We start from the raw sequence: 12,460 nt of genomic DNA, 5'->3' as shown, positions 1-12,460 counted from the left end.
CCTGACCATAACCTTGGACTATAGGTGTATGGCTCCAAGCTCTGCAGCCTGCTCTCCAGATGCATGCGACCTGAAAGAATTGGTCCAGTCTATTGGATTGTATTAAAGTGGAAAAGTCTTGGATCAGGAGATAGACCTGAGATCAAATTCTGGTTCTACCACTAACTCCTTGAAAGACCTTGGTCAAATCACAGTACTCTTTGTGCCTCAATTCTTCCTTTATCCAGAGGTGGTTGGATGAGATGATCTCCCAGGTCTCCTATAGCTCTGATAGTCTATGAATCTGAGTAATGAGCATGAGTGTGGAAGGGAAGTCCAACTAACTTTCTAGCCAATATGAGAGTAGTCACACAGTTCCTCTAACTCAAAGACAAATGCTTTATCATTTTTTCCAGGATCCACTCCAAGCTCTGATGCTTCTGCAAGGTACCCGGAGAGTTCTCTAAAGGGAATTATAATGCCTTGTTCCACTTCTGTAGACTTGCAGTTAGGAATATGGGTTCAAATATAAAAATATCAGGGTTTTTAGCCATTTCTAGACCAGAGAACAAATTACCGAATCTCTCTAATCCTCAGTTTCCTCATCTGTAAAATGAGGGGGCTGAACTAGTAGGCCTTAAGTGTCCATTCCAACTCTAAATCCTTGATCCTAACTGAGACAATGGGGTCTTTCCTTTGGAAGGGTCCTGTGGCCTGGGTAAGAAACTATTACTGGCAGGGAGTTGACACATTCTAATTCAGTCATTTATCAATCCAGGGCCTTTCTGTTGGGATAGCAACAGTGTTTCTGATTCAACAATTTTACTGAAGTCTTTGCAATCTTGTTCCCTTCTCTGTCAGCCTGAGAAGTACCTGAATATTTTTATACCTCCAGGAAACTCAATTAGCAGGAATTAAGGAGCTAGCTTAGAATCACACAACATAGCTGAGTCAGGATTAGCACAATAATCCTCAGATCCCCAGGCAGTTACTGAGACCAGAGAAGTGGCTGCCTCTATTCCTGATCCAGTAAGATCATTGAGGACAGTCAGTTAACAAGAAATGTCCTGTTTCTCAATACTCCTAGCCTTTATACAACTCATCTTGGGGAGACAGGACTGATCCCATTTTTATCAGGGCTTTGCTACATGTGTTTATTTGTATTCCCCAGGATGTCATTTGACCCAGATTGTATGTACCTGTTCATTCTATTTTAACCAGCCTGTTGTATGGTATTTTTGCAGGTTGATTACCGTGATTATGCAGCCATAAATGTGGCAACTTCTCATCCTCACTATGATGCTCAAGGGAATGTCCTCAACATGGGTACATCCATAGTTGACAAGGGAAAAACAAAATATCTGGTATTTAAAATACCTCCCACAATACCAGGTATGGATTCCTGATGAGTATCTTCTTCTCTTCTATTACCAAAGATCAAGAGTTTAAAATCTGCCTTCGGCTTCTTTTCTGGGGGTTTTATTGGCATGTGACATTCTGTCAGAATGTTTTTCATTTTCCTCCTCTAATAATAGGAAGTTGTCTTCCGCCCTTTGGTTTGGACTTAGTGACCTCAGAGGTCTCCTTGAACCCTGTAACTCTGAGATTCTCTGATATATCAGACCTTGTTATCCTCAATTATAAAATAAGAAGACTCCAGTAGGTGGTCTCTAAGATCTTCTACAACTCTAAAAATTATGATGATCCTCTGCTAGGATCATGATGACAGGGACAATTCTGGAACCAATGTCCGAGTCCTAAAGGAACAAAAGTTTCCTTTCACTCAATTGTCCCCCAAATCCATCCCTATGTTTCATCAGCACCTGGGTATGATTAAACATGTCTCAACCATTGCCTGAAACTGAACTCCTAGATTTGTTGTGACATGGCTCTCTGAGAGCATAAAGGAGTTCACAGTCCCCTTCATGGTCACGTCACAAGAACCATCTTAAGAACTACGTTCTCCCCCATCTCCTATCAGGCCCCTTGCACATATCTGCTGGTTTCATTGCTAATGGGCTGGGGCCAAGCACAGGCATTATCTATGCCAAGTCTGAAGCTTCCTTGCAAGGATGTCTCCTGATCCTTCCTGGGAATGAATGGGTTGAGTTGTGACCTTACCTGACTACAGCTGAAAAATACTATACACATTGAAATCATGGGCTCTGACTGAGAAGGGACCTCAGGAATTGCCTAGTCTAACATCCTCATTTTACAGAGGAAGAAACTGAGGGTCAGAGGGGAAAGGAACTTCATATAGTCCACAATGAAATTCTGTGGTTTTATTTGTAGCAGAAGTATTAGAACTCTCAACCTATTTTCCTTTAAGATAGAATCAGTGGTAGGCTAATGTCCCATGTGACTCTATGCATGTATTTTAATTATGTAATGTGTTATGAATGTGAACTGACATTTTGGGAATTTTTCTTTAGAGAAAAAAAAGAAGAAAAACAACTTAAAACACTTGGAAGTCATCTGTTCCATTCCATCCCGCTCTCTTCTCAGCCCAAGCTACTACCACAGTTTTGGAATTACTGAAAACTACATAATTTTTCTAGAGCAGCCCTTTAAACTGGATATTCTAAAGATGGCCACTGCCTATATCCGAGGTATAAATTGGGCTTCCTGCATTACCTTCCATGAAGAAGACAAGGTACATCATATTCTGTGATCACAGGCACCTGTTAGTGGGCATTGGCAATCTTGGCAGACATTCCAGAAAGAGTCAGGCCAGCAGTGGAGCCAGGCTCAGTGGATAGAGTGCTGTGACTGAAATAAGGAAGATTTAAGTTCAAATCCAGTCTCAGACACTTCCTGGGAGTTTCTGGGCAGACCCTGGGCACTTAACCTCTGTCTACTTCAGTTTCCTCTTCTGCAAGACGATGATAATATTGGTACCTATTCTCAAGGTTGCTGTGAGAATCCAATGTGATCATATTTGTAAAGTACCTGGCAAAGAGTAGGTACTTAATAAATATGCTTTTCTTCCTTCCTTCTGCCCCTTTTGCCACTTCAGCTTTCTCATCACATTCTAGTTTACCTATTTGCCCTTTCTACTCAGGCCTCTGGTCTGGCAGCCCAAGGGGATGACAGGATATGCCTGAAGCAGAGAACAGAAGCAAATCAAGTAAAATATGGATGCATCCATTCACAGCTATACCAAGTAGTGTCCCTGATGAGAAGAGGCACTTCCCCATCCACCTATTCCCTTGTAGAGAATGGGAAGTTAGAATGTGTGTCCTATGTCTTCTATGATTCTATCTTCCAGATATCCAGTTGAATCTAAGTTCCTTAAGGACAGTGATCATGTCATTTTATCTGATGATAGCACCTTGCAATTCAATTCATTTCAATAAACATTCATTATAAATGTTTCTTGAATCAAATTCCCATAGAAATGGGCAAAAGCTACTCAGCTTTTGGGTCTATGTACAGCAGAGAGCAACAGAGGGGAATAAGGAAGGATGAATTTGTATAACAGAAGAGAAATGTTTCTCAAATTACACGGGTAAACCCAAATCATGAGGTCATGACATGGAGGATAAAAGGAATTGAAATTGTTTCCCATCATAGCTAATGACCTCATGATTTGGGTTTACCCAAACTGATCCTCCCCTCAACCACATATATACACATTTCTCTGTACATTGCTTAATTTTGAGGATGAGGAAAGAAGAACAAGAAAGTGGGAAGGAAAAAGAAGAGAGAAAAGGGGATTGGAGGACAGTGTAGAACGAGCCTGTGAGAAAACAAAACCACTACTTTTCCCACCTCAAGCTTTCTGGTTAATCCTGGACAAATAGGCAAGGAAGCTAGCAAAAAACAAAAACATAAAACATAAAGAAATATATGAGCAATAATACTGGCACACAAACATATCCAAATAACAAATGAAGAATTCCAAAAGCAGACTTTTTAAAGTGTTGGAATTCCTTCCTCACAATAATACATCACTTGTTAAGTGGGAAATGTCAAGTATGGGGTTGGGAAGTGGAGATGAGAGGGACAAGAAAGGTACGGAGTAACTCCAGTGACCCAAGAGTCAGGACACAGAAAGAGTGCTTTAATGAAATGGAAACTCTGTTCATTGTCTTTCTCTGAGTAAGGAGTCATTGTAGGCATGTCCAATAGGAGAGCAAACACTACTCTTAAGATCATCTTCACAAGAGTTTGGGGGTGATGGCAGCAGAGAAATATGGCAAATATCACTAGCCAGCTAGATTCATGGGATGATGGAGAAATCCACATTTTTTCACTGACCAATGTTTTGTGTCCATTTTCTTTCAGACTTACATTCACATCATTGACCGGAGGACAAAACGGACCCTGCTGACCAAGTTTTATGCAGATCCCATGGTTGTCTTCCATCATGTAAATGCCTATGAAGAAGATGGCCATATTGTGTTTGATGTCATTTCCTACAAGGACCACAGTCTTTATCAGCTCTTCTACTTGGCAAACTTGAATCAATACTTTGAGCAGAACTCTAAACTTGCTTCCATACCATCCCTCAAGAGATTTGTCATTCCTCTTCAAGTGGATAAGGTAGTATGATTAAAAAACAAAAACAAAAAATTAGTGAACTAGATTTTTAAAAGTAAGTAAATTCCTACTTCCAAAAATGTTCTCTTTCTGTGCCCCATTGTGATATGAAGGTGATCTTGGGTTCTTAAAGGCAATGCCAACAGAGGAAAAGTCCTGAGAGGTCCTACCAAGTTATAAAGGTTTCAAATATGGATCCAGAGCTAGATTACTGCTCAAGACCCAATCTAGCCTGATACCAGCATATGAATTCTTTGTCCATGATGTCCATGAACACACCAGAATGTTATTTCTAGTTTCAAGAGGAAAAAATCCTGAAAAGAGAGTTGCCTTGATCATTATGGAATGATGTTTGTTTTCTGATATGTGTCTTCTCAATTTTTTTTTCTGTTAAAGAAGAGCTCAATCTGCAACTTAAAATAGAATGCCTAGATCATGCATTTGGCCTTACTTTGCCAAACAAAGTTCACGTGGCTCAATTCTATCTAGTGACATCTTGAATGATGATAAGCATATCTGTCATCATCTCTCAAAAATACTTTATAGGGTCATAGGATTTAAGAATGAAAAAAACTCCACAAGCCATCAGGTCTAACCATTTTATAGATCAGGAAACTGAGGAGGTAAAGATCAGAGAGAGAAAGGAGAACTTGCCCATTTGGGGTCTGGATCTGAAAATAACAACTTTAGGGAAGGGAAATTTTCCACAGTAGAATATTTCTCAGGAAAAAAACTGGGCAACAAAACACATATACATATTTCTCATTGTCCTAGATTTCCTGAGTGTGCAGAACAACTGAGGTCAGAAGAAAGGTATAGAAGGACAGATGCCCTGGAGACTTTTGAACATGTTTACATGGGGATGCATGGAGGTGTCTAGGACAGAGTAGAGCCAGGCCGAGGCAGAGAAGGGGAGAGGCAGGGCAGGGGCAGACATGTACTGACACTCCACAGAACTGGCTTGTCTACACTCCTGCTGAAGGGCTCATTGTGAAGTGGGGTTATAACTAGGCCAAGATCCTAGCAACTGCTAAGGAATCCTCCCATCCACCTTGAGGGAGAATTACAAGAAGGGGACCACTTGAACTCAAAAATAAGAAAGTGACTTGTTTGTTTGATGACTTTTTTAAAATGTAAAATTATATACACTTTCAAGTAGTCCTGTTTAAAACATCAAGGAAATCACACCCATTGTTTCAAATGAGTTCTACATAAAGATCTAGAACCTATGTCCTTCTGTTGCCATTCTAAGAAAAATATATGAGGTTTATTTATTTATTTATTTGTTAGGGCTTGACCAAGCCACTTACCACCGATTACCATCAGAAAGAGCCCAAGTTGTTTTTATTACTGCTTATATAGAAAAGTCCCATTTTATCCCATAAGTTGCCTGACTGGTTTTAAGCTGTGGCTCCAATATAACTATGTAGACCTACACCTTGAAAATCAAGTTTGGAAAATGCAGCTGGAGACCTGTGACTATCAAGCCTACTTTGAAACCCACAGAGGACACCCAGTAACAAATTTTTGTTTAAATGAATTGAACCATAAATACAGGACTCACACATAATTATTCAATTTATAGATCTCTAAGGAACTCATTTCTTGTTTCTACCAGAATCTGGGAGATTTTAGGAGAGGGTAAGGAGTTTTTCAAGATGATAATGAGTGGAGGGATTGGGGTAAGGAAGAGTGCGATGGGGATATCATGAGTTGGTATTTTCTCATACTCTTCAATGGATATGACAGGACTTCTGAAAGCCCAGGATCAACAGTGGTTCTTGTGTGAGGTGTTGTATAGCTTAAACTGGACAATCAACAAGCATTTAAGTTCTTACTAGGTACCAGATATGCTACTACTGTATACAATTATAAAAGTGAGACAGTCCCTGCTCTCAAGGAGCTTGAATTACACAAGGGAAATTCAGCATATTTGCAGATACAACTATATACAGAAACATACATACATATATATATATATATACATATATAATATACATATGAAAATACATGATGACTTGGAGAATAGTACTAACAATTGGAGGAATCAGGAAAGACCCCTAAAAGGGGGTAAGGGTGCCAGGAGGCAGAGATGAGGAGGGAAAGCATTCAAGGCAGAGGGACTATCTGCAAAGGCAGGAAAGAAGGAGAGAGGATACAGGAAAAAAGCATATAGGCCAATTTGGATGGAACATACATAATGCATCAAAGGAAGTGATGTATAATCAGCCTGAAAAGAGAAGTTGTATCCAGATTATGAAAGTTTTAAATGCCCAACAGAGGAGTTTGTATTTTAACCTAAAGGCAATGGGGAGCCACTGGAGCTTCTTGAGAATGGAAATAATGTGGTCAGACTTGGGCTTTAGAAATTAGGTTAAAAGTACATCAAGTGGAGGCAGCTAGGAAGTATAGTAGATCAAGAACCATGCCTGGAGTTGGGAGGTCCTGGGTTCAAATGTGGTCTCAGACACTTCCTAGCTGTGTGACCCTGGGCAAGTCACTTAACCCCCATTGCCTAGCCCTTACCACTCTACTGCCTTGGAACCAACACATAGTATTGATTCTAAGAGGGCAGATAGGGTTTATTTTTTTTTAAAGTGCACCAAGAACAAAGGACATGAATATAGTGGATTAATCAATAAGTTTATTAAAGCATTATTATGTGTCAGCCTCTGTGTTGAGTTGGAAATACCAAAAAATGTGAAAATAGTCCCTATTCCCAAGGAATTTACATTTTAATGGGAGAGACAAGATGTACTTTTATCCATATATGCAACATACATACAAAGGAGATACAAATGCCCTTGAAGGTAATACTACACCTGAATCTTGAAGGAAGCCAGGAATTATAAGAGGAAGGAATGAAAAAAGAGAATGTCCCAAAATGGGGGACAACCAGTGTAAAGGCATGGAGATGGGAAAATGAGCATTGTATACAGTGAACAGAAAGTCAACCATCATGGCCTAACTGTAGAGTGCATTTAAGGAAGTAAAGCCTAAGAAGACTGAGAAGGAAGAAAGGGCCAGATTGTAAAGTGCTTTGAATTTTTCTTAGTTTAAAGAAAGGAGTTTATATTTGACCCTAGGGGTAACAGTCACCAGAGTTTATTGGGGGAACAGGGAAAGAGCTGACATGATCATATCTGTGTTTTAGGAAAAAAACATTTTGGCATATGGATAGAGAATGGTTTGAAATGGGGAGTGAATTGAAGCAGGGCAATACCTGTAATTAGGCATCTATTGAAATCATTCAGGTGAGAAGTAATTAAGAGCTTGAACTAGGATGGTGGCTGTGCAAGTGGAGAGAAGGGGACATGTGCAAAAAATATTGTGAAGACAAAAATAACAAGATTTGGCTGCTGGTTATATATGTAGGTAAGTGGGAGTGAGAAGTTGAAAATGATACTAAGGCTGTGAATCTATTTGACTAAGAGAAAGGTAGAGCCCTTGACAATGAGGAAGTTTGAAAGAAGGCTGGTTTTAGGGGGAAAATAATAAGTTTCCTTTGACCATTTTGAAATGTCCTGCAGGCAGTGGGTGATGTGTTACTGGGGCTTGAGAGTAAGACTGAGTTTGGGTAGACTTATCTGGGAATCACCTCCTATACAGAGATGATAATTGACCCTTGGGAGCTGATGAGATCACCAATTGAGAGAAAATAGGGAGAAAAGAAAAGAGGGCCCCAGCTTTTGGGGGTAGACTCACAGTTAGAGGGGATATAGAAGATGATCTAGCCAAAGAGAATAAAAAGAAGTGGTCAGATAGGTAGAAGTGAAACCTGGAGAGAGCAGTTATGAAAACTAGAGAAGAGAGAGTGTCTAGAAGATGGCCAGTAGTGTCAGATGCTCTAGAGAAGAAAGATGAAGGTTTGAGTCAAGGCCATTAGATCTGGTAGTTAAAAGATAGGGATAACTCTGGAGCCAGCAGTTTTATTTTATTATGTGGATGGCAGGCAGATTGTAGAGGAATTACAAGAGAATGAGAGGAAAAGAAATGGAGGCATTGAATGTAGAGAGTTTATTCTTTGAAAAACATTTAGTCTAGAAGTTTAGCCAATATAAATTTTTAAAAAATATTTTTATTGATCATTTGTTTTTACATTTCCTAAATTGCCCTTTGAAATAGATCTTCCTCTATCTCATCCCCTTCTCTCTTCCTAGACATACATACTGTATATCACAAAATTTGTAGACAACTTTTTCAAGAATTTTAGCTAAGAAGGGAAGGAAGCAATTGGGATATTGGCTAGTAGATGACAAATTCAAAGATAATATAGACACACACACACAGAATGTTAGCAATAGGACCTTAACGATCACTTAATTCGAATGGCAGAGTCACTTGCCCTGTCAACTTCAGATTGTCAGTTCTACTGGTATAGTCCCTTTCCCTTGCTTAACAAACCCTCATCAACTCTTGCTTGGTAAACCATGATTCCTGAAAGGTAGCAAGATCACTTACTCTAGCAGCCAGCAGCTGCTGCAAAGTTGTGAGCACCCAAAATGAACCTACAGAGGGCACTTATACAATGTACTTGCTTTGCCCCCTTTGCTAATGTTGGCTTTGCCCTGTTTGTTCTAGCATCCTTTCTGTTAGTGGACTGAAAGATTCTCTAAGTACTTAGCCATTAGGAAGAGACATAAGTACAGAGAAAAATAAAAGAATTAGGCCAGTAATTTGTTTACAGGAGAATAAGAACACCAGGCATAGCATTCTACTATTTATAAAACACTTTTGTACATAGTTGTTTGTACCTTATCTCCTCATTACACTGTGAGTTCCTTAAATACTATTTTTTGCCTTTCTTTGTATCCCCAGAGCTTAACTGAGTGTCTGATATGTGAGAGGTACTTAATAAATGTTTATTGGCTCAATGACTTTAAAATAGATATTACTTCATTTGATTTTACCATACTCCTTCAGGGAGGCAGGACACAAGCTATTATCTCCATTTAACAAATGAGAAGTTGAGGCTTACATAGACAGAGTTCCTTATCTAATGTTCCAAAGTGAGAGCCCAGGTTTTTTCTCTCTCAATTGAGAATTTTCCAGTATACCATTCTGCTTTCAAAATGTGATGAAATTTCAAATGATTTAATGATAAATTCCTAAAATGCTGGCATTTATTACTAGGAGTGGAAGTATTTGGTAACACAAAGGGAGCACGGGGTCATGGAAAGGGCCAGAAACCCCACTCCTACTCTCTACTCCACTGCTAGTGCCTTCCCCATAAGGTGACTTCCCACTTACATTGTATAGATCTTGTATGGACATAATGGTTTTGAGCTCCATGCAGGCAAGGACTATATTTTGGCCTTTCTTTGTATCTCCAGCACTTAGGTAAGTGCTTTATATATAGTAGGCACTTAATAAATACTTGTTGACTGACTGACAGAGTCAGAAAAGCTGGGTTTGAACTTGGGATCTGACCCCTACGAGGTACATGACCATGGGCAAGTCACTGAACTTCCTTGAGTCTCCCTTTTCTCATTTATAAAATGGGGATGATATTATTTGCCACCACTACTTCCCAGGACTGTTGTGAGAAAGATGTTTTATAAGCATAGAGTATATATGAAGTAGAGTTATCGCTATTATTTTTGTTATTCTTATTGCAATGTAAATGGGTCATTACCTGGTATAATGGAAGGAAGAGTCACCAAGAAATCTGTCGCTAACCAGCTCTGGAGAGTTTTCTTATCTTCTTTGAACTTTATTGTCCCCATCATGTAAAACAAAAGAGCTGGATTAAATGACCTAGTGATAGAATTTCTATCATTCCAGATGCAACTGCTAGAATTTAGCTGGACCACTTGTTTGTGTTTAAGGAAAAATGATTCCTATGCATGTAAATTTCATCTATAAGAAACATTCTAATGGAAAAATAGCTTTAAATATTCAATTCTTTTAGGATGCAGAAATGGGTGAGAATTTAGTCAAACTTGAATCAACAACAGCAACTGCTCTGAAGGAAAAAGATGACCACGTATACTGCCAATCAGAAGAGCTATATGAAGGTAATGGATTTTCTCCATTGACATTTAGCAAGGGGGATAGAGTTTTATAAAGTCTCATGAAGCATTCTCATTTTGAACCCACTTCCTACGTCAGCACAGTGGCATCATCCAGTTGGTCCACACTCCCTTGAAGGGGATGTATGGTTTGAAATATGTGTTTCACAGCAATTGGAGTTCATCTAATCTACACCTCTCATTTTAGGATTGAGGAAACTGAGGTTCAGAGGGGAAATGACTTGCACAGGGTCATACAGGTAATAAGTGGAAGAGCTAGAATTTGTACACAAATCTTTGAACTCCAAATTGAATGCCCTTGCCACTGTACCATACTGCCTCTACCAGATGAGGACAAAAAGGAAGCACTCCAATAGATAAACTTCAAAAGAAGGAAAACTAGACCTTACAGTGGAGGTTGGGGCTCATATCCTGCTGCAGACACTTGCTTTACTATTCCTGGTTTCTTGAATAAGTCACTTCCATTCCTCTCAACCTGTTTCCTCATCTATAAATGGGGGTTAGTAATAACTTGATCTATTCCCCTCAAAGAATTGTTATGAACAAAATATTATAAATTTTTAAACAACATAAAATGGAAGTTATTGTTGTTTTTGTTCTGCTACTCAACAGTTCCAATAAGACAAGGCTGGACTTTCCTGGCACTTCAGAGAGCCAGATTTGCCTTCTTTAATTTAGCAATTCTACTTCTACTATGTGCTTTATATGCAAAACTCCTGCCAAATAAAGCATAGCCTTGTACAAAGGTATAGAAATGGACAAGGAGAAGGAGGAAGATGTGGGTTGGTTGCTCTCATCCCAATTTCTTCCTGTGCATACAGGGGAGAAAAGAGCTAATGAAATAATTAACCCTCAATTATCTGAGCTATTAAAAAGATAGCAATGACCTGAACAAACTACCCCAAAATTATCGCTAGTGTATTTGACTATGGAATACACAATGGATTTGGGGTCACAGATTTCCCTTCATAATTATTCTTTGCTTCGACAAATATTAAAGTTAATTTGTACTCCTTAAGAATACACCAATTAATAATGTCCCAGAACTGTCCTGGAGAAAAAGGCTGCCTATAATTAGAAATGCTGTAGAGGATGAAAACTCCATGGCTAATGAAGAGTTTATCTAAATAAAGTTTGAAGGGCACTTAAGTTGGGAGGTTAGGATAGCTCTTTGAATCAGTCCCTAAACACTTCTCAAAATAAAAAATTTTTAAAACCACTAGTAATCAGAGACCTTATTTTCCCAGGTGTCATATGGTTCCTTGCAAAAGGAAGCTTTAATTGAGCTTTTAGGGATGAGCTGGGTGTGAATTCATTGCTGACATGATCTTCAATTCTATTTGATATTTATGAAGTACTTGTTATGTGTAAAGCTCAGAACTAGGCAGTGAGAGAGACAAAGACAAAAATTAGCAGTCCCTGTCTTCATTACTTACATTTTACTATACACAGAGAAGTATGATTTAAGGTAGGGCATGATGGTAGCAAAGGAGAGATCAGGTAAAATACCTAGGAAAATTATAGAAAGATCAAAATACTTCAAGCTGAAGGGATCAGGGCAAGTTAAATAAAGAAGGGAGCAGGGAAGCTAGGTGGCTCCATGACTAGAGAGACAGGCCTGCAGAAAGAAGGTCCTGGGTTCAAATGGGGCCACAGATACTTCCTAGCTATGTGACCTGGGCAAGTCACTTAAATCCGGTTGCCTAGGCCTTTTGCCTTGGAACCAGTGCTTAGTATTGATTCTAAGACAGAAAGTAAGAGTTTAAGAGAGAGAGAGGAGTAAGGGAAAGAAGGGATAGGAGAGAAGGGAGGGAAGAAGAAAGAAAGGAAGGAAGGAAGGAAGGAAGGAAGGAAGGAAGGAAGGAAGGAAGGAAGGAAGGAAGGAAGGAAGGAAGGAGGAAATAAGG

The 12,460-nt window shown here is 39.2% G+C and overlaps 1 protein-coding gene across 1 annotated transcript in view; it reads left to right on the top strand.

Annotated features, from left to right (window-relative positions):
• Window positions 1-12,460, top strand: part of BCO1 (beta-carotene oxygenase 1) — a 64,807-nt gene that overhangs the window by 43,154 nt on the left and 9,193 nt on the right. The window contains exons 5-8 of the mRNA XM_044659583.1: window positions 1,224-1,371; window positions 2,412-2,632; window positions 4,267-4,524; window positions 10,433-10,538. Of these exons, the coding sequence (XP_044515518.1) occupies window positions 1,224-1,371; window positions 2,412-2,632; window positions 4,267-4,524; window positions 10,433-10,538 (733 nt within the window). The remainder of the gene's footprint in view (window positions 1-1,223; window positions 1,372-2,411; window positions 2,633-4,266; window positions 4,525-10,432; window positions 10,539-12,460) is intronic.

The sequence above is a fragment of the Gracilinanus agilis genome, chromosome 2, assembly GCF_016433145.1.
Source record: "Gracilinanus agilis isolate LMUSP501 chromosome 2, AgileGrace, whole genome shotgun sequence".
Lineage (NCBI taxonomy): Eukaryota > Metazoa > Chordata > Mammalia > Didelphimorphia > Didelphidae > Gracilinanus > Gracilinanus agilis.
The sequence above is the reverse complement of the archived record's forward strand: the minus strand, read 5'-3'. Positions and strand labels throughout refer to the sequence as shown.